At 45.0% G+C, this 21,532-nt stretch overlaps 1 protein-coding gene across 1 annotated transcript in view; it reads right to left on the minus strand.

The window, feature by feature from the left end:
* Window positions 1-3,497: 3,497 nt before the first annotated feature.
* Window positions 3,498-21,532, minus strand: part of EXD3 (exonuclease 3'-5' domain containing 3) — a 427,068-nt gene continuing 409,033 nt past the window's right edge. Inside the window, exon 22 of the mRNA XM_051976911.1 lies at window positions 3,498-7,283. Coding sequence (XP_051832871.1) covers window positions 6,928-7,283 — 356 coding nt within the window. The 3' untranslated portion in view covers window positions 3,498-6,927. The remainder of the gene's footprint in view (window positions 7,284-21,532) is intronic.

The raw sequence follows: 21,532 nt of genomic DNA on the forward strand, positions 1-21,532 counted from the left end.
TTTTTTCCTGAGCCCTATGGCTCAACTACCACCACCTACCTATTTACCATTTTGAACTAGATTTCCTAGAAGCAACTCAAATCCATTGTGTCCAAAACTAGATCTTATTACTTCTTCCCCCAGTCACCCCTCTTCTGCATTTCCTTGTTTATTTTTAGGACAGTATCCTTTGAGTTATCTGGGATGGCTGGATCTTCCCTCCTCTCCGATCACTAGCCAAGTCTTTTCCATTCTTTCTTTGTGTCCCCATGCAAGGGACATTCCCATTGCCACCTCCCCTCCCCGTCCAGTTCAGGCCCTCATTGCCTCTGATCTGGACTAATGCAGGTTTCCCTGCCCCAAGACTCTTCTTTCAATCCACCTTCACAGAGGACAAGGTGATTTTCCTAGAGCATAGATGCTTGATCAACAAACTCTGGTAGCTTCCTATTATCTCTAGGACCAGATACAAATTTTGTATTAGCTTTAGGGTCTTTCCTGACCTGGCTCCCATCTATCTTCCTAGTTTCCTCACACATTGCACTTTTGTGCACTCTATCCTTCCCGACACATCAGTCATCTTGCTGTTTCTTATAGAGGACTCTGCACATTCCTTGCAGGTAGTCAATCCCCAGTAACTTTCTCTTCATCTCTTAGCTGTTACATGAAAGAAACACTCCCATCTTTCAGCTCCAGGCATTTTCTCTGACTGTTCTCTATTTCTGGAACTCTCCTCCTCCACTGTGATTACTGACCTCTAAGGTTGCTTTTAACTAAAATCCCATCTTCCACAGGAAACCATCCCTAACCCCCCTTTACTCTATGCCTTCTTGATTTTAGTTATTCCCTTTTTATCCTATATATGGCTTGTTTTGTGTATAGTGTTTGCATGTTGTCCTCTCCCTCTCATTAGATTGTAAACTCTTTGAGGACAGAGACTGTCTTTTGCTCTTTTTGTACCCCCAATGCTTAGCACATAGTGGGTATTTAATAAATGTTTACTGAATTGAAATTGAACCTCTTAGACTTTCTGGTTTCTTTCAAAGTTTGCTTCGGTTGTCACATCCAATACGAGTTATTTTCCTGAGCCTCTCAGTTGCTTGTGTCTCTCCTTTTGGCTATCTTCTGTATTTTTTGTATATATTAACATACTACACATTTCTATCCTTGACAGAATATAGACTTCCCCACAAACATCCTGTGAGCTGTCTTACTACCATCCACCAAAATGTAAGCTCCCCAAGGCGAGGGGAAATTTCATTTTTGTTTTTACATCACCATCAGTTATATACCTAATAAATGCCCATTGCTTGATTGGTCCCCATTTTACCAATGTAGAAACTGAGGTTGAGGAGGACTTGCCTGCATATAGAGGGGTTGTGGTGGCAGCTAGAAATGTGGACTGTGGCCCTAATGGGAGGTCAGGGACGGGGCATGGTGGAGCTGTGAAAACTGAATATGGAGACAAGGGACTGTTTTATTCTGTCAAGAACAGTTCCTGGCAAAAGTGGGCATATATATATATATATATATATATATATATATATACACATAGGATATACAGCAGACTGTGGTAAAAGGGGCACAAAGTTTAAATGAGACACAGTCTCTTTGCTCTTGGAGCTTAATGTCTGCAACTAGGCCCTAAAGTGGCCATAGACTGAATCTTATGCCCCATCACAGGTCATGGACATTGATTCCTAATCCTGGCAACAGACTTATCCAGCTACAAACTAATTCCTAAATTCTACCACAGACTGACTTCTGACCCTGCCCACAGCCCGGGCTGTAGCCCAGGACACAACTTCCCCACCCTCCACCAACTTCAGCCTCAAGTTAACTAACTCGTGGACAAATAAAGATCCAGCTTCGGCTCCATAGACCTTTTACTCTCCTGGAATGTATGTGTATACCATTCACCAGGAGCATCAGAGGGTTCCTTCAAAGGATGTTTCCCTTATGTTCCCTCCCCCCACTTTAAAACCAGTCTCCCCTGACTCACGCCTCCTTGGCAAATGGCTGAGTGTTTCCCTGTGACCCAGAAGCAAGCCATCACCAACAGCAATAAAGTTCGGAGACGGCAGTCTGGTCTCAGCTTTTTTCCCAGAGGGAGAGGGAACAAATGGACCCAAAGGGGTGATGACCCATAGCCGGGAAACATATGGTGACATTCCACCTATATTGGCTAATCTAAGTGGCCATTATAGTGGTGGTCAATTAGCCTTTTTCCTGCCTGCCTTTATTACTGGGGACTGTAAGATAAGTCTAAGAATAGGTAGACTTATGGTAGGTATGCTTGATGCATAGTAATAGGGGAACTCATATCTGCAACGGTTCTAAGTTTTAATTTCAGGTCTCATTTAGGGGCAAGAAACCTTTACTTTTTCACAGGACCAAGGGCTGTCTTTTGGAAGGGGGAGGTTGTGAATTGGTTCTCTCATAGATGTGACAAAATGTGCCCAGCATGCTGGCTTTCCTGGGGGAGGGTGATGGGAGTGAGCAACATAGGAACAAGGAAGCTCTGAGGTCTGGGAGAGGATGGCTAAAGAGACATTGAAAGCAAAGGTGCCATCTGTTCCCAGGGATTCTGAATCAAGTGTCAGAAGTTCCGGGACTTTGATGCCTAAGTGATCTAGGGTTTAGCTAAAAAAGACCAGTGCCAAATTAAGATAACTCTGAGGTACCACTACACACCTGTCAGATTGGCTAAAATGACAGGAAAAGATAATGACCAATGTTGGGGGTGTGTGTGGGAAAACTGGGACACTGATACATAATTGGTGGAATTATGAACGGATCCAGAGATTCTGGAGAGCAATTTGGAACTATGTTCAAAAAGTTATCGAACTGTGCATACCCTTGGATCCAGCAGTGTTTCCACTGGGCTTATATCCCAAAGAGATACTAAAGAAAGGAAAGGGACCTGTATGTGCCAAAATGTTTGTAGCAGCCCTGTTTGTAGTGGATAGAAACTGGAAACTGAGTGGATGCCCGTCAATTGGAGAATGGCTGAATAAATTGTGATATATGAGTGCTGTGGAATATTATTGTTCGGTAAGAAACAATCAGCAGGATGATTTCAGAGAAGCCTGGAGAGAACTATAAGAACTGATGCTGAGTGAAATGAGCAGAACCAGGAGATCACTGCACACGACAACAACAAGACTATACAATGATCAGTTCTGATGGTTGTGGCTCTCTTCAACAAAGAGATGATTCAAACCAGTTCTATTTGTTCAGTGATGAAGAAAGCCATCTACACCCAGGGAGAGAACTGTGGGAACTGAATATGGACCACAACATAGCATTCTCACTCTCTCTTATTTGCTTGCATTTTGTTTTCATTCTCATTTTTCCCTTTTTGATCTGATTTTTCTTGTGCAGCATGATAATCGTAGAAATATATATAGAAGAATTGCACATGTTTATATATCGGATTACTTACCATCTAGAGGAGGGGGTAGTGGGGAAAGGAAGGAAAACAATTTGGAAATTGTTGAAAATTATCTATGCATATATTTTGAAAATAAAAAGCTTTAATAATAATAAAACTAAGACCACTGCCAGTTTCGCCACAGAACTTCCAGTGTTTCTTTGGATCAGGGAATCTGGTAGGCTGGCTGGCCTGGGATGGGGATAAGCAGGGCTGCTTCGGTCAAACATTACCAGGTCAATTCTTCATGGATGTTTTCTGAAGATCTGGTTAATTAGTGGGCCATCCTATTTGGAAGGGAATGAATTTGCTTTTGGACATAGGTCATAATTGAGAAGAGGTGTAGACACTGTCTGGTCTAACATCCTCACTTTAGAAATGAGAACGAGCCTGAATGGATCACACAGGAAGTAGCAGGGCAATGCTTAGATGTGGAACATCCCGGTAGAGGTGTTCTGATGGCAACTGGAAAAAGGTGCTAGCTATAGCTAAAGTGAAAATTGAGCTGCGGGACAAGGATTGGAAAGTGTGGGATAACTCCCAGATGAAGAAGAGTTATCAGAAGCTGGGGGAAGGGACAAAGGCAATCAACATTTATTGAATATCTACTAAGTGCCAGGTCAGGTGCTAAGTACTTTAGAAAAATGTCAATTGGCTCCCGGTGATTGCTAGGATAGGTCAGAGATCCTGTGCTCGATCCTGGCCACATTTTAGGAAAAAGATTGATTAGCTAGGGGATGTCCAAAAGAAGACTATCAGGATGAGCAAAGGCCTTGAGATCTTGCCATATAAAGAACTGGAGAAGAAAACACAGAGAAGGGGATGTGATAGTTGTCTTGAAGTATTTGATTAGGCCTTTGAAGGAGCAGAATAGGGTTTGTCCTTTTGGCTTCGGGTGACTGAAGCAGAAATAACAGATGAAAGTTATAGAAAGACAGATTTAAACTTGATGTCAGGAGAAATTTCCCAGCAATAGAGTTATCTAAAAGGTGGGTTCCTTCTCCTTAGAGATCGTCAGTAAAGGCTAGATAACCATGCTCGAGCTATATTTTAGAAGGGATTTTTGTTTAGACTATCTTGTCTCCAAAGTCCTTGCAAATCCAGAGATACTGAGAATGAGAGAATAGTTTAGGCTGAATTGTCAGGGCTCAAGTTAAGTATATCTAATGTCCCCTTCAGCTATGCTGTGAGGGAAAGGGAAGAAGGGTTCACTGTGGGAAAGAGGAGGGGGAAAAGAGAGAGAGGAGAGAAAATGCGGGATTGTTCTGAGCTTGCAGAGGCTCTCCTACTGAGATATAAGGGCATATGAAGCCATTCACTCTTTTCATGCTCCTCATTCTGGGTAATGGAGAGAAATGTCTATAGAGGGAGAATGGGTGCTCAGAAAATCTGGCAAATGGTAAAATCATTGATACTCATTTAGGCAGGCTTAGCATAGGTGACATTAAAATATGATGGGCTGCTTAGATTGTATTTTCAATTCAATAAAAAGAGGGGAAAAGAAATTCCTTTTTAAAAAAGGTAACCCCCCCCCCCCCAAGTCACTTTACAAAAGCTAAGTACAGCAAGTTCAAGTCAGCCCAGACTAGAGGATAAGCTCTGTCTCCAAGATGGCTGAGGGAAAGGTGTCAGGACAAGAGAGCAAGCAGGTCTAGGGTATTTTGTCCAGTAAGGACAGGAATCAAGGTTCCATCTTCCAAAGAGGAATGTTTTAGGAGGGGCTATTAGAAAACATCACCTAGAAATTCTAAAGCCAGTGAGAGGCTCAGCCTTTTAGCTCCCCTCAACGTGGGGCCCACTCAGAGCCAGGCAGATGGGACTTGGAACCTAGATCCTGAGCTGAAAGGATGGGGCTGTTTTTACCAGTCCTCCTATGGAGAAGGTTTCTAAATAGAGTTGACTTTTTAAGAGCTCCCTCATCTGTAAAACAAGCGAACTTGGGAACTGCCTCAGAATGAGGCCTTTCTGGATCTCCTCTCCCTGCACCTTCTCTAGTTATTAGTAGGAACTTGCTTTTCTTGGAAGACTTTATGCTCGATTACTTCAGCCCTGTCTATATTTCTCCCCCTTATAATATAAATTTCTTGGGGATATAGAAGGTTTGGGTATTTTGTCTTGGTGACTTCAGGCTAGCATAGACCTTGCATGTAGTAGATCTCTAATAAATGTTTGTTGAAATGAACTGGAGCCCTCCAAATATCTCTCCTTCCCTCAAGAGTGGGGAAGTGTTCTTGCCTTGTGATTCATTGATCTCAGAGGTAGTTAGTGGAAGGAGTGCTAGACTTGGGAGATTTGGATTTGAATGTCACACTGGTTGTGTGAAGCTGAGCAAGACATTCTCCTTAGCCTCTTTCATTTGGAATATGATGATGATAACATTTGCCCTATCAATACTAATTAAGCAAATATGCTGTAATGAAAACAAAATACTATATAAATGTGATTATTAGAATCACACTCATAGTACATAGATTTAAGAGCTGGATAGGATTTTGGAGGTCATCAAATCCACTTTTTACTTTACAGATGAGAAAACTGAGGCTTAATAGAGTGGGGAAATGAATTGCACAGGTAGTAATTTCTCTTATTTGAGGGAAGATAGGAACTCAGAGCTTCCTATCTCTAATACTATCCACTACACTACTGGTAGCCAGCTCCACTTACTGGGCAGTGGGAGCGATTCCTAAAAGATCACAGATCCTTCCTTAATCTGTCCTTCCCTTCTGAGAGTTTCCTCATCTTTCTTCCTGCCCTCATCTGTTCCTCCTATTCTTTTAACTGATTCCAAACCAGCCTTTTTCCTTCCTCTTCTTCCTTTAAACATACCTTGACTATGTTCAAAGACAGATTCCTAAAGCTTTCCTAGAATCAGAAATCTGTCCCCAGATGAGTAAGCACCAAAGCAGAAACTGGCCACTAAGAAAGAGGGAAGGAAGGTGTAGGATTCAGTGCTGGGAAAAAGGGATGATGGAGTTTTAACTCTAGGTCACCCCATTCACTTGTTCCTCTCCACTCAGAGGAGACTATTGCAGAGAAATAACCCAAAATAACAGAGACTTTGAATAAAAATCTCTTTTAGGAAAACATTACCAGGATTCTTGTTAGCATTCTTTTTCTTTTCTTTTCTCTCTCTCTTTTTTAAATAGAATAAGTGTTTCATAGAAATAGCCCCCTCTCCAGGGAGTGTTTTTTCCAGTCTGTCTGTCTGTCTGTCTGTCTGACTCTCTCTCTCTCTCTCACACACACACACATACACACACACACACCAGGCAGTATGCTCACGCTAAATATCTCAAAGTGAATAGCAAACCAAACTTTCCACCTTGTATCCAGGAGCAGAGTATGAGTGGAATGGGATAGGACAGCACAGGATAGAACAGGACAGGATGCCTAGGGCTTATCTGTCTCCTCCACAGGGAGGGTTTAAAGCCTGCATTTGTGGTTGGTAACTGGCTCCCCACAGAAGGAAGCCACGGTCGGACCTTCCAGCCCAGCCCAGCCCAGCCCAGCCCAGCTCAGCTCAGTTCATACAAATTCTGAGTCTGGGGCTCTGAACCGTCTAAGATCTCCTGGAATTGAGAGACCACTCGCCCGAAATGGGAACCTTCCCAAAACACTTTGCCACACTGAGTGCAGCAATAGAAATGGGACAGGTCTGTTTTCTCCAGCACCCCAAGGGGGATGGTTCTGATCTGCAGGGTGGTCCCATTTTTCAGGGTGAGGGACCCCACATCCAGGTCTGAGTCTCCCAGCCAACGGCAGTCTGGGTTATAGGTACAGCCTGGGAGCTGCTCAGGGACCGTTTCTGATAAGGTTGGAGTCTCTGCCTTGGGGCACAGCTCCCATTCCTCTTCAGGACTCTTGGGGCAGCCTGTAAAAACATAATAAAAAATAAACAAATCTAGGAAACTTCTCACATCCAAATGGCTTAATTTAAATCCCACCTTCTCCAAAAAGATTCCTTAAGCTCAAGCCTTCATCATCCTTGGCTCCTGGACTATTGCTTACCATTTTCATTATTACAATTTCTGATCTATTTTTCATATGTACCAAAATAATCTTCCTAATAATGGATATGGAGTTGATTACGTGATTTTCTTGCTCAAAAACATTCTGCTTTCCTCCATTACCTATAGGATAAAATATAGATTCCTTGGTCTGGAACTTAAGGTTCCTCTTAGCCCCCAATCTGGCTTTAATTCCCCAGCTTTATTTCACTCTATTGCCTTTGACATACATACTTTATGTTGCAGCTAAGCTAGTTTATTTCGCTGTCCCTGGAACTCGCTCTGCTATCCTGGGTCTCTTTGCATTTGTACTCTGTCTACCTCACTGGCATGTATTGCTTCCTTGGCTCTGCTCAGCTACCAGCTTCTCTGGGAAACCCTGTCTCCCTGCAGATTCCTCTCCCTCCTCAAATCTTCCGACCATGTTGTCTAAATCTGCTTTCTCTGTCTTTCTGATATTATTCTCACTTGCATATTTATTCCCTAGATTAATCAATTAAACATTTACTAAGAGCTCATCATTCTATATGTACCGAGTCAGGTACCAGAGGTAAGAGAAAGCAGCGTCTGCTCCCAATGAATTTATGCATGTGTAAAATAGATACAGACAAGCTATGCATAGATGGAAGGTGAATTTAGAGGGAAAGTCGGGAGCAGCAGGGAAACTGGGGAAGATCTTATCTGTTTTGCCTGTAATAAACATATTTGTGGATGCATAAGCTCCTTGAGGACAGGTACTATGTCTCCTATGTCCAAAGCATCTCTTGTGAAAGTGGTCTCTGAGACAAGTTCTGAAGGAAGCCTTCCACCATAAGGCAGTGATGAGCAGGACGAGGGGATAATGCACCCAAAGACAGAGGCAGGAGATGGAGCACTATGATTGGAGCAACAGCAAGTAGGTTAGCGCGACGTCACTACAGATTATGTGGCGGGGCGTAATGTGGGGGGGAATGGGAAAGGTGGGACGGAGCCAGGTGGTGGAGAATTTTAAAAGACCACCACCACCATCTTTCACATTTAATCCTGGAGGTAATAGGAAGCCACTGCAGTTTATTAAGTGGGGTCAAGCCAATGCTTCAGGAAAACTGTTTTGACAGTTCGGAGGAGGCCTGTGTCTCGATGCCAGGGTCTGATTACTAGAGATGAGGGGGGCTGAGGACGCCAACCAAGGAGGTACTTTGTGAATGGAGAAAATGGCACTTGCTGGGAGAGGCAGGCGGGACAAGTTTTGATGACTGACTGCACATAGAGTGAATAAATGGGAGTATCAAGGATGACGCCAGGTCGCAGACCTGCTGATCTGGGTGGTGTGTCTGGGGCCATCTCCGGCCATTCTGATCTATATATCTGGCCATGAACCCGGCCCTCCCTCACTTAAATCCAATTCACTTGCAAGTCATGGCATCGCCTTCCTGACGTCATGGCCCTCTTCCAGAAAACAGGACAAACAATGAGCAAACAGTGTCAAGGACAGTAATAGGGATTCCAGATTGGGGGCGGGGTGGGATGCTGGTGGGGGAGAAAAGAGAGTGAGTTGTTTTGGACACATTGTAAGCTCCCCACGGGCTGCGGCTGTGTCAGTTTTCATCTTTATACTCCCAGTGCTGGAGCACAGCACCTGGCACAAAGCTTTTATTTAATAAATATTTGTGGAATTGGTTTCATTCAGAAGTGAGAAGAACTTAAATGGGGAGAACACTTGTGATAGCTGTATAATGGGACAATGGAAAAGAACATACTGATTGTGGATACTTGGGTTCAGATCCCCCCTTTGATGCTTACTACTAATGTGACATTGGGCATGTGACTTTACCTCTCTAGTCCCCATCTGTAAAATCTAGGAACTAAAAGATATCTGAAGTTCCCTCCAGTTTTAGAGCAATGCTTATGCCCTTTCATACTCTTTGGGTAATGGTATTCACATGGCTACCTCCTCTTACTCATCTATGCTCCAGACATGCATTTAGGCTGAATAAGGAAACTCATATTATACGTTTTTATGTTAGTACTACGATATGCATTTCTTTGCTTGGCATTTCTATTGGTTCAATTTCTATTCATACATCACCCTGTTGGACCTGGGTGGATATCATTAGACTTAGCCGCAAATATGGGTGTCTGGTAGTTTAAGTCTGATATAAGTGCTGGGAGACTAGCTGGTGCAAGCTTCAGAGCATGGGGCTTGGAATCAGGAAAACTCGTGTTCATGAGTTCAGATCTGATCTCAGACACTTATTAGCTGTGTGAGTCTGACTGAGCCATTCAATCCTGTTTGCCTCAGCTAGAGAAGGAGATGGCAAACCCCTCCTGTATTTTTGCCAAGAAACCCCCAGGTGGGATCACAAAGAGGCTGGCAGGATGGAACAGCAACGAAGTGCTTCACAGGGAGTCCTTTCAGAGGGTGAACAAAGTAAAGGTGAAGACAGGTGGCAAGTGTTTTTATCTTAGATACTCCACCTCAAAGCAGCAAAGCCATTTATAAGGGTGCCATGAGTGAAAGAAGAAAACTAACAAGGACCATTATCACAACATAAAATTTGTAATTTCTTTCAGCCCTTGGAAATTTAGGATAGGCTAAATTTAGAGACTTCTTGCTAATTAATTTCAGATAGACCAGGTCAGACCAGGAAAGAAATTTTTTGCTAACTATTTCAATAGAAATGGTTTCCTTTGTAATCTTATGCATCATACTTATGCTTTTAAAAGCATTATTCTGAGAAAGAAGCCAGCCAAAGGCCAAACTGTCACAGAGATCTAAAATTTAAAAAAAAGGTTAAGAACTTAGCTATTGGTTCCACATATGCAACAATGACTAGACCCTCTGAATTGGAACTGCTGATTCTTGGGAAGTATCTTCAAACAAGGAAAGACTCAACACTGCCTTCAAACAGCTTTCAAAATCTTCCTTGCCTTTCTCCTCGATTTCTAAACTGCAGCAATCAGTTGGGGTGAAGCACAGGAGTGCTCTCGGGAGTGTCACTGGGCTGAGGGAGGGTGGCGGGTGCTGGAGGGGGATCAGGGTGGAGGAGACCAGCACAGCTTCCTGATTCAAGTTCTGAAGCAGCAGCCTTGAAGTCCAGAAGGATCGCATGGAAATCAGTGGCAGGCCCAAGGCTCCTTTGTTTCCGAGCCAGCGCCTGAAGAGTTAACTTTGCTAGGATGCTTGGGGGCCAGGACTCTTTCTGGAAGTGACGGTTTTCACCCCCTGCACTGAGTGAGCGCCTGCGTTTGTGCGCCTCAGAGCTTCCAGGAATGCTTGGTATGCTCCTCTCTTTACACTGGGGCTCCCCATTCTCTTCGGTCTGTCCTGGGGATTTCTAATCTGAAAGGAGGGAAGCTACTTCACAGTACTTCCCCTGCATCCCTCCATCTGGGATTGCTCACCCCCCTGCTCCTCTCCCCCCGGAAAAGCCCACGACGTGGGAGGTTCCAATCCTTTCCAAACCCTGTCGGAAAAGGCTGGCCAGGCAGAGGGCTGTCTGGGTGTCCCCGTCTGTTCCCAGCTCTGTTTCCTTTCCCCTAGCTCTCTAGTCTGTGCCCTCCCTCTCTCCCCCCACCCAGTTCTCCTCTGTCCTCTTTTTCTGGCTCTCTTCCTTTCTTCCAGCTCTCTGTCCCATCCTCCTTCCCTGCTCTGCTCCCCTTTTCTCCTCGCCTCTTCTCCTCACTCCTGTCCTCTCCGCTCCAGCTCCGGCCTAGCTCAGGCTGAGCTCCCGTTAGGACCTGCCTCTGCCCCCTTCTCACTGCCATTCCAGCCAGCCCTCACAGCCCCAAGCGAAGTCCAGCTCTTTGCCTTTCACTCCGGGCCCCCTTTAATTGTCTGCTTCAAAGGGTAGAAAATGCAACATCACTTCAAAGTAACCATTTTTCAATGGGAGCTTGTAAAACTTTTTCCCTCCTAGGACGGGATCCTTTTGAAAGGCTTTTGAAGACACCCGCCCCCTGGTCCCAGCGGTTTGAAAAGGCCACAAGGAGCCCAAGAGCAGGGTGCCAACTAGACAAACAAGCTTACATCGAACACAAAAGTTGCTGTGAAAAGGTCATCAGTTCCTCAGGGCCCAACCCCAGAGGGCTTTTTAAGTGGGGGGCGGGGTGGGAGGAGAGGAAGCAGCCTTATCTATGTGAGAGGAGCACACAGCACAGTGGGGCCTTGTGGGGAGTCAAGGCAAGGTGAGCTGGGGTGCCTGGAATGTGGGCCCGGGAAGGGGCACCCGCCCAGCCCAGAGGGCAAACTGGCACCGGCCCTGGCTCGGGGCCCTCCCCTCGCCTCCCACACTGCCTCAGCCTCCTTCTCTGCTCACTCCCGCTCCATCCTCTCACACGCCCTCGGCCTGGCTCCTCTCCTTTCTCACACTTACACAAATGCCTGCACTCCCCGAGCCAGAGTCATGAGCCCGTGGCCCCGAGAGGCTGCGGGCACTTAGGAGAACCACCCCCCTGCCAGATGAGAGGTGCTCGTAGAGGCTCCTTGCTGGGGTCGCTGGAAGCGAAGTTCTGCTGGAAGCAGAGTCCCTGATAAACCAGTGAGGGGCCTGGTCATAATCAGAGCAAGGACTCGTCCCTCCGAAGCCCACATTTAACTCCCAGATTAATCAGACGAGAACCTCACAAAATACTCTGGCCCGACCTGAGAGAGTCTGGTTTCCCAGACACAGACGTCGAGAAGCTCTCCTCTTGCTCCCACACCTGAGCACCCATGAGAAAAGAAGTGGGGTGAGGGGTTGGAGGAGAGACAGACTTCAAGCCAGTGAGCCCAGCAATATTAGAAACCACAGCAGGGAAGAGTCCCAGCAAGGTCTGCGGGGGAAGGGAAAGCCCTCATCCTTCTACCTGCTCCTAGTTAGGAGCAACTTGGGTGGTATCCATGCCCCCACCTGCACCTTTGCAGCTAGTGGAAGCCAAGAAGTAAAATAAGGACTGCCTGCGGACCACAGGCACCCACAAAAGACATGGCCTTTGTAAAGCACAAGGGCAACAGGCTGTGGGAAAGTGAGTCCTCTCTTCATTGTTATTCCTCTCTCCCCTTCGGCTCTGCAGAGGCCCAGCTTAGCTCCCTTCCCTAGGAACTCCTTGCGGACTGACCCAGGACACTTGCATCCCTTCTCTCTATGGCTCCATCTGAAATACAGTTTCAGCCTGGGATCACACACAGTCCCGGGCCATTTTATGTGCCCTGTGTAGTGGAAAAGGCCCGGCCCCAGAAGTGGATCCATCCCATCAGATTCACCCCTGATCTGTGAGGGTTTTAAGCTGCTGCTGCTGCTCCTGCTACTTGGCTCCAGCTGCTTTGTGACCTTTATTATAATTCTGTTAATTTATAAAATTGTACCTTTCTGATACCCGGCCTCAGGGCCCGAGTGTGGCATTCGGTATAAATAGACTTCAAAAGATCCTAGGTCGAACAGCCAGCTTTAAAAGGTTGGTTATAGAGATGCATTTTGCACTGTGCCCTGGGGGAGTGCAGAAGGGAGTCGACCAGACCAATCTGCCGCCCCAGGACCTCAACTGTTGGCAAAGGTCAGCGTGGGGGGTCACGTCCCTCCCAGGAGTGAGCACCCCCTTCTGCCTCCACTTCCCCTGTAACACGGCTGTTGTATACTGGTTGTAGCCCTGCAGAGGAGGACAAATTCCCCAGTGCCCAAGGACTGTTTCTTTTTCTGCAACTGCCAGCACTGAGTCTTCCACACACTAATAAATGTTGAATCGAATTGAATATTAGCTTAGAGTTTAGAGCTTAGAGTGGGTTGGATTGGTTTAGAACCAGATGCTTATGAAACCCACATCTGGGGGCTCCTGCCTTTCGGGCCCCCAGAGCTCCACTCTAAGGAGGAGATATGATGCATTGGAAAGAAAACTATCAACAACAGTGATGATGATAACTGACATTTACAGGGTGTTTTCAATATTTCATCTTGGTGGACCCTCACAACAATCCTGTGAAGTAGAGATTACTATTATCCCTATTTTACAAACAAGAAAGACTTTGGGGCCTGAGCCCCCTTTAAATCCTCTGCTTCTAGCCATGGCCACAGACTGAGCAACCAGATCTTTATCCTCGTCCATAAATCTAATCTAGCCACTGACCATAGACACAGTTACTCTAATCCCTTTAGCCCTCTGAAAAATATCATTGATCTCCTAGGTGAAGGGGGTTCATAGAAACGATCATAGTATTTTCCACTGGAAGGAACTTCAGCAGAAATCTACTCCAAAGTCATCACTTTACAGATCATGGAACTAAGGCCCTGAGAGAGTGACTGGCGACTGGCCTAAGGACATACAGGTGGTGTGTATGCTGGGGATCCAGGAACGGAACCCAGAGTTAGCATCCGTCCCACAGTATCACAGTATCTTGGAGATGCCTCCCCGGAGCTTCTCACTGTGACTAAAGTCACACTGTGCCCATTTCCTGCTGACTGGGATAAGGAAGTACCCTTTCCTCAGAGGGAACACTGTCATCCTGGTGGTATCTCCTGCCCTGAATTGGCACCCTCTACCTCGCAGCTGATAGGAAGGTAGGACCCTAAGGCTTGCTTTGGCTGCTGAGGCATGTGGTCAAGTCCCTGGGCAGTGAGATACCCACGGAACGGGGAACCCATCTTTACACTTCTCCCTAGATCTGCAGTGCCCATATATCCCAAAGTGCCCTGGCACTTGACCTACTTGGGTGATCCTGGAGTAGCAGAACCTGGACTGTAAAAGCCTGCATGGGTTGGAAAACACACCTAAGGAACATTCTTGGGGCTCAAAGGTCTCTGGGAACAAGTTCTTGGTTTGAGATCGGATGATAAGGAAAGTTACAAGGCTGAGAAATTGTCCCGGCTACAGGTAGGCAGGGAAGGTGGCTGCTATCTGTCACAGATATTCCAGATAAGACAAGGAGGACAAAGGAGCGGGATTGTGCAACACCTTCAGTGGGAAAAGGGGCAGGCAGAGATCTTTCAGCAGTTTTCCACTTGGGCCCAGGGAAGGATTGGGTAGGGCAGGGAGAACTGAGGTGGGCATGCACTTTACTAAGCCTACAGAAAAGCAGGCCATAGCAAAAAGTTCAAACTATCACAGAATATTTTTGAAAAAATTATCTTGGTATTTCCAAGTAAGTCCAGGAACACAAAATAAAAAGCATCAACTGTCTGCTTTCATAGCTCTTTCTGCATGCACGTGCGAGTACACACACACAGGATGCTGCTAAAATGATTTACAAGTTTGAAAAACAGTGATTAGTAAAGCAGAGAAGTTCATTCAGCTGAGCTCTGAGGGGTAGGAAGGCAGACATGGTCAGACAGTCTCGAGGCTTGAACCAGCTTCATTTCAATTCAATATATATTTATTAAATAATGTGTTCAAGGCACTGGAGACCCAGAGACACACACACAAAAGAGAAGCTTTCTGCAAGAAGTTTATGAGGCTTTTTCTCTCATGCTGAGACTGCTTGTGCTTAACATGAGAATTCAGATTAAAACAAGGATTTCACTGCAGAAGTGGTCGGCCCCTAGTGCTGCTGGAGAAGGACAGGGATGCGGGGAGAAGATGAGAAGGACAGGCGATGATCGCCCAGATAGCAGAGAACATGGCTGCTGAGTGTACGAGGACCTCCCCTCTGGGGATGCTGGTGCTCTACTTGAACCTCTCTCAATACTAAAGGGAAACCCCGGAGGGATGTATCCTGTGTATTCTGGTTTAGCTTGTGAATCTGTGCCCACACTGCCCTAGGGTGCCAGACCACAGAAGATACCTGGAAACGTGGATTCTGAAGATCTGGTGTCTAGGCTCTGAGTGCTGCCTCCCTGACCACAGGCTGTATCTGGGGCAGAGTTAGTCGAGGGGTCCTGTGGACAATTGCTCCCCATTACTGTTTGTTTATACCAGTAATTAGCAGAGTAAACTTTAAAAATTTTTATCCTATATTATAAACATGAACTTTTTTACATTATAAATATTAACTTCAATCAGGGGCCTGAAGTAATGAGATTTTGTCCTCCTTGATGCCTCCTTTTCATTTCTACAGAATACTGTACACCACCTGTTTAAAATTCTCATTTCCTCAGGCCTGGACTCCTGAAGAAATATCCTAACTGGTCTTAGCATTCTAATCTCTCCCCTTCCACAGCTTCAGTTCTTCCCATAAAATGCTCTCAGGCTCATCGTGTGCTTGGCTGCAAGTACCTTCTCAGATACTCGTAGTATCATCATGGACAAGGCCTAATCTTATTTGAACTTCAATTTCTCCATCTGTAAAATGAAGTGATGATAATACCTGTACTTCACAGGGTCATTGTGAGATTCAAGTAAGATAATATATGTAAACTATTTTGCAAACTTTAAAATGTTATATGAATGTCATCTTGTTATCATCATCATCATCATCATCAACATGACTATCATTTCACTCCACTGTTTAGAAACCTTATGTGGCTCCCCATTACTTAAAAATAATTCCTATATTTTCAGAGTGCATTATAGAAATCAAACACTTTCATATCTATTATCTCATCTGACCCCTATCAGCAAGGACAAATATTATTTCTTTTTTATACACAAGGAAATCTAGATACAGACAGAAGTGATTTGCCAATAGTCATTCATTTCCCTTTTAGAAAGTGCTTCAGGGCCTCTGACTGACTCAGGCTCTGGGCTACGGTGTCTGCAGCTTATGCCATGGAGGTTCCTGTCTCCCTAAGAGAGGATGCTTTCCTCTCTATTCTCTCTAGCAAAAAGACGGACTTCACAGATGCTGGTGCCTAAGGGGGGCTAAGTGCCAAGGGGCAGGTAGAGGACCAAGAAGAAGCAAGGAGAGGACAGGTGAGGGGAGCAGATTCCCAGAAGTTCCTGTCTTCCCAGTTCTGGGTTGAGACAAACCCTAAACACAAGTTAGAACTTGCTGTCCCATGAGCCTCCCTGCAAATTAAACTGCTATCCTTGGGAGCCAAACCAGTAAATATACTGACTGATGGAGGTAAGTTAGGCAGATTTTTCCTAGTTTTAAAGTGGTCTGTGGGCTGAACTATTGTGGAAATCTATCAATTCAGGGCTCTTGGTTAGGGAGGAGGAAAATGATAGCTTTCCCAACACTATTATTAGGAGGAAGAGGTGCCTGTCCTGGCTCCCCAGTAGCTTGACTGAGAAAGCCTGTATGGGGCAGAGAAGAGATAGGTGGCTCAAAGGGCCCAAGGAGCTGTGCCAGTGGAAGATGTTCTGCTTGGCTGTATGCCCACGGCCTGGCCACAAGGGGCTGATGAGTTTGTCTCTCCACCAAGGTTCATACAGTATGTAGACACTACATCAAAAGCAATTTTAGATAGATGGATAGAGAGGTGTGTGTACATACATACATACATACATACATACATATATATTGCATCAAAGTGCTTTGTAAATTGTAAAGTGCACTATTTTTTACCTGATATACGGTAACACACACACATGTCCCAGGGCCAGGGAAACATTCTTAAAGTGAAGCCAGACTATCCCAGAGCAGAGCAATTTCAGAAGGAGAAGCAGAGAGATGAAGGGATGAATGAATGAAGGAATGAAAGTGGCTAATGACAGAGGCCGTACAACACAGCCCCCTAGAAGAGACAAGGACCACCAGGGCCGCCCAGCCAGGCCTGGCAGTACAAAAGCCTCCTCCTGGAACCAGCCTGCTCCCAGGGGATGGTGACAAACACCAGGCAATGTGACCTATGCCCTTCTGACAGCCCGGGGAATGCCCATAGCTTACTTCTCACGGATCCACTCCTGTCCTATTATCAACTGACAAAGCGTTTCTGGTAGGAGCTAGGACTAGGATTTGAAAACTGGCTGTGGAGGAGACTTTGGTGGCCTTGGGCTGGGGGGAAGGAGATAACTGAGGCTGGGCAGCTGTTAGCTAATACCTTCCTATGTTTTTGCCTGACCCACCTGCCAGGGTAACCACAAGATCACCAATTTAGAACTGAAAGGGACTGTTAAAGCCTTCTAGTCCAGCTCCTGAATTTTTCATGTAAGAAAACTGGGTCCTTAAGAGGTTAAGTGACTTATCCAAAGTCACAAGAATGGTATGTTGTGAAGCTGGTAATAAAGATTTGAACTCCAATCCTGATTCCAAATGGAGCTCACTCTCCACTGTCCCTAACTCCTTCAATGGTTCCTGCCTTGAGAGAGTTTCAGTCTGGCTGGAGGTTTGCACCCAATGGGGCAGACTCAGGCCCAGGCCCAGGCTCAGGAAGCCTTAGGGAGAAGTGATGGGAAAAAGGGATGGGAATGATGGCAGGGGTGTCCTCCCTCCCAGCAGGACTCCCTTTTCCTCCTCTTTTGTCACAACCCAATCCAGTCTGGGGCTCTCAGGAAAAGACGGGGGACAACTGTGCCAAATGCTAGGAAACAAATGGTCACCCTGGGATCACTGGAGAGACCCAAATGTCCTTTGTGTAGAAACAGGGCTTGTGGAGCAGTGTGCTTAAGGGCTGGGGGAAGGGCACTGAGCATTGGCTCTTGGATAAACCCAGTACAAGGTGCCGCCGCTTTGGATATATTCAGCCTCCCTTCCTGTGTCTGCATGGCTTAGGAGGTTTACAGTCAAAGCTCCCTGGGTCTCTGAATCTATTTCTTTTTTGCTGTGAGTGAGGTTTGGAGGAAGGATCAATTCTGTTTCATCTTACTCTTCCTCTGAAATTTTGGAGGCAGCCTGGGAACAGCGATTCTCCTGTCTCATCCTTTATGGTTCCTACTAATCCTTTTTTTATGGAAGATATAATTCAGTAATGTGGTAGAGAAGTGGCTCCTAAGTCTTCAGAACTTTCACACAGAGGAGTTAGGAATACGTTTTGATTTTTAACTCCATCAAACAGGCTGCCCTGACTTCCTCCATGACACCTAACAACTGCACTCATGCCCTTGATCCAGAGTTCCACTAGGAATGTTAATAGAAGAGCTAACATGAATGTAGTATTTCAAGGTTTGCTTTATATGGAAGAGCCCTTGGTCCCTTCAACAGATCTCAATTTCCTTTGTTTATTAAAATGCACTGAGCTACTTTCATCTGATTTCCAAAGCATGACGGAGTGGAGTGAGGATGGGTTAAGTCAGGGAACCGGCAATTCAGTCACACAAATATTAACTTCTGTGGCCTTGGGGAAGACACTTCTGTCTTGGTCTGGGTTTCTTCATCAGTCAGATGAGGGGATTGTCCTGTATGATCTCTAAGGTGTCTCCCAATTTTCAGCCCCAAGATTCGGTGATTTACTAGTATCTCTCTCAGCAAGACTGGGAGCCCAGGCAGAGGGTTCAGGACTGCCCCTAGAGAAGAGATGCTCCTAGCTCTCTCCCATCCAAGGCCACACATCTCTTCTTCATGCCCCAGACCCCTTGCATGGACCACCATGAAAGGAACTTCCTCCCCCAAGAAGAGCTGTCTGGGCTTGAAGACTTTCTTAGAGAATGAACACAAGTCCAAGCAACCTGGGTGGAAAGTGTGCCCCAACCCTGGGAAAGCTCTCGGTGCCCCAGGTGCAAAATGCAAATGAACGATTAGATAACAATTAATTGTCCCTTTAATAACACACCAGCTTTGCCATAAAACAAAGGCACTGGAGCAAGGGTAGGAGGGCAACCAGTCTAAGCTCCCTACCTGGCCTCTCACTGTTGAGGCAACCAACTTGCTGGTAAAGCTATAGGAGAACACAGGCCTTAACTAGAAATTGTATAATGGGCAGCTGGAAAGGAATTTCTGTCTTTCACCAGACTCACCTACTGTTGTTTCAGTTCTTGACCGGAAACAAATTTTTTCATAAAACTACTATGAAATAAGGCAAGGATCCTAGTTCCTAGTAATGGGGCAGTAACAATAATGGGAAAGGTTCCTTCCTCTTCCATTTAAAAATAAAAAACATGGAAGATTTGGGGTAAGTTTCAATTAGAAGGATAATTATATGGAATTTCTTTTCCAAAGGGAAGAGGAGTTTCATAGTTTTCAGGCCATGAGGTAGGATCCCAGATCCTATTCACCGAAATGGAAATGATTTAATCCTTAAATCCTGTCTCTCTTAATCATCCTTCCAAGTCAGACTCTACTCAAAAGAGCTGAGTTCATACTAATCTTCTCTAGAAGTTCCTTAAATTAGAAAAACTTCAGGCCTGGAATGTGAGATTTTTTAGAGTAAGTGAAAGTCCTTGTTTCAAACTCTTGCTCTTCCTCTCCACAACTATATCTCTACTTTGGGGAAGCACCATGTCTAAGTGTCCTTCTGGTACCCATACTCACCATTGCCAAACTATGGGAAGAGGTTGGCACAGGGAACAAGCAATGCTTTCCATTTCTGATCATTGGAATGAAGGACCTTTCTATTTTTAGTGTGATCAGTTTAAGAATTTATAAAATGGCTATCATATGGAAAGTCACTGTGATAGATAGGCATTGGGGATCTGAGACAAAAAGCTACCCTCAAGAAGCCTACTTTTAAATTTGGGGAATACACATTTATGAACAGATCAGACTATACAATGTAATTTGAGGAGAGTTAGAGCACTAATAGCTGAGAAGATCAGTACAGGTTCATTTCAAGAGGGGACTTGCATGTAAAAAGTTAAGACTTCTGAGAGGTTGAGATGAGGAGAGGAGAAGAGCATCTCAGTCATGAGAGACAGCCTTTGTAGAGTCAAGAAGGAAGGAGACCTATGTGGAGAATGCTTGTTTGGATATAATACATAATTCGTGAAGGGGAATAATGGGTAACCTTTCTGAAGTCAGATTAAGAAGGACTGAAAGTGGATGAGTTTCAGTTTCAATTGATCAATTATGGACAGAAGCAGCTACACCCAAAGAAAGAACACTGGGAAATGAATGTAAACTGTTTGCATTTTTGTTTTTCTTCCCGGGTTATTTCTACCTTCTGTATCTAGGATATACTGTAACCTATTCAACATGTAAAGGACTGCTTGCCATCTGGGGGAGGAGGGGAAAAAATCGGAACAGAAGTGAGTGCAAGGGATAATGCTGTAAAAAATTTTCCTGGCATGGGTTCTGTCAATAAAAAGTTATTAAAGAAAAAAAAAAAAAGAAAGTGGATGAGTTTGCATTTCTTCAGGAGAAGGGATCTATTGATGATTTGTGTGCTAGAGATCAAGGTCAATTTGAGATAGATTATTTTGATAGCTAGATGGAGTGGGGAGGTTTAGTTTTGGAGGCACTAAGAATAGGGCCTGAATTTGAGTGCTGGCTGTGTGAATGAAGATTTTGGGGGTAGCAGAATCAATGAAATTTAGCAAGTAATTAGATAAGGAAGGGGAAAGGTCATGAGGAGGAGACGAGAATACAGGATGACTTTAAAGGTTATAAACCTAGGTGATTGGAAAAATAGTAATACTTCGGGAAACAAGAAAGTCTAGAAGGTTGGGGGTATGGAAGGGAAGAAGATAATAAATTCTATTTAGAGATGTTGAGTTTGAAATGACAATGGGACATTCTGGTGGAGAAGTCTAGAAGGGATTAAAATTCAATAGAGATTAGAACTAAGTATATAGATTTTAATCAATCAATTAATATACATTTATTTAGTAGGGGGAGGAGAAGAAACACAAATACCTCGCCTCCCCTTCCCCCCCCCCCCAAAAAAAAAAAAAAAAAGATAGTCCTTGTCCTCCAGGAGTTTACAATTCCTAAGGGAGAAGAACACATACAAAAGGAAGCTGAAAAAGCAGGGTTGGGTGTTAGGGTTTAGAAAGGGGCCTTGGGGCATAGTGGGGAGAAAAAAAGTCTTCTGTACACATATGGTAATTGAACATTAAGAGAGATAATAAGGTAGAGAGAGAGAGAGAATTAGAGATAAGCATATAGCCCAGGATAGAGCTCTGTGGAACAATCTTGGAGTGATAATGGAGTGATAATGGGTAGGAGACGGATGAAGATCCAGTAAAAGAGACTGAGAAGGAGCTGAAGAACTAGGAGAGAGCAGAATATGAAAGTCAGGGAGTTAAGAGCATCTAGGAAGAGGAACTTGTTGAGAAAAGATTTTTAGCAATGCTGGAAGAGACAGCTTTGGTCCAGTGGTGGGCTTGGAAGTGTGACAGTCAGGGCTCAAGGAGTCAGAGAAGATGGGAGAAAGTGTAGATAGATTTTCTTGGTAATTTGGCTCTTGGC

The sequence above is a fragment of the Antechinus flavipes genome, chromosome 2 (genome assembly GCF_016432865.1).
Source record: "Antechinus flavipes isolate AdamAnt ecotype Samford, QLD, Australia chromosome 2, AdamAnt_v2, whole genome shotgun sequence".
In the NCBI taxonomy this organism is placed as follows: Eukaryota; Metazoa; Chordata; class Mammalia; order Dasyuromorphia; family Dasyuridae; genus Antechinus; species Antechinus flavipes.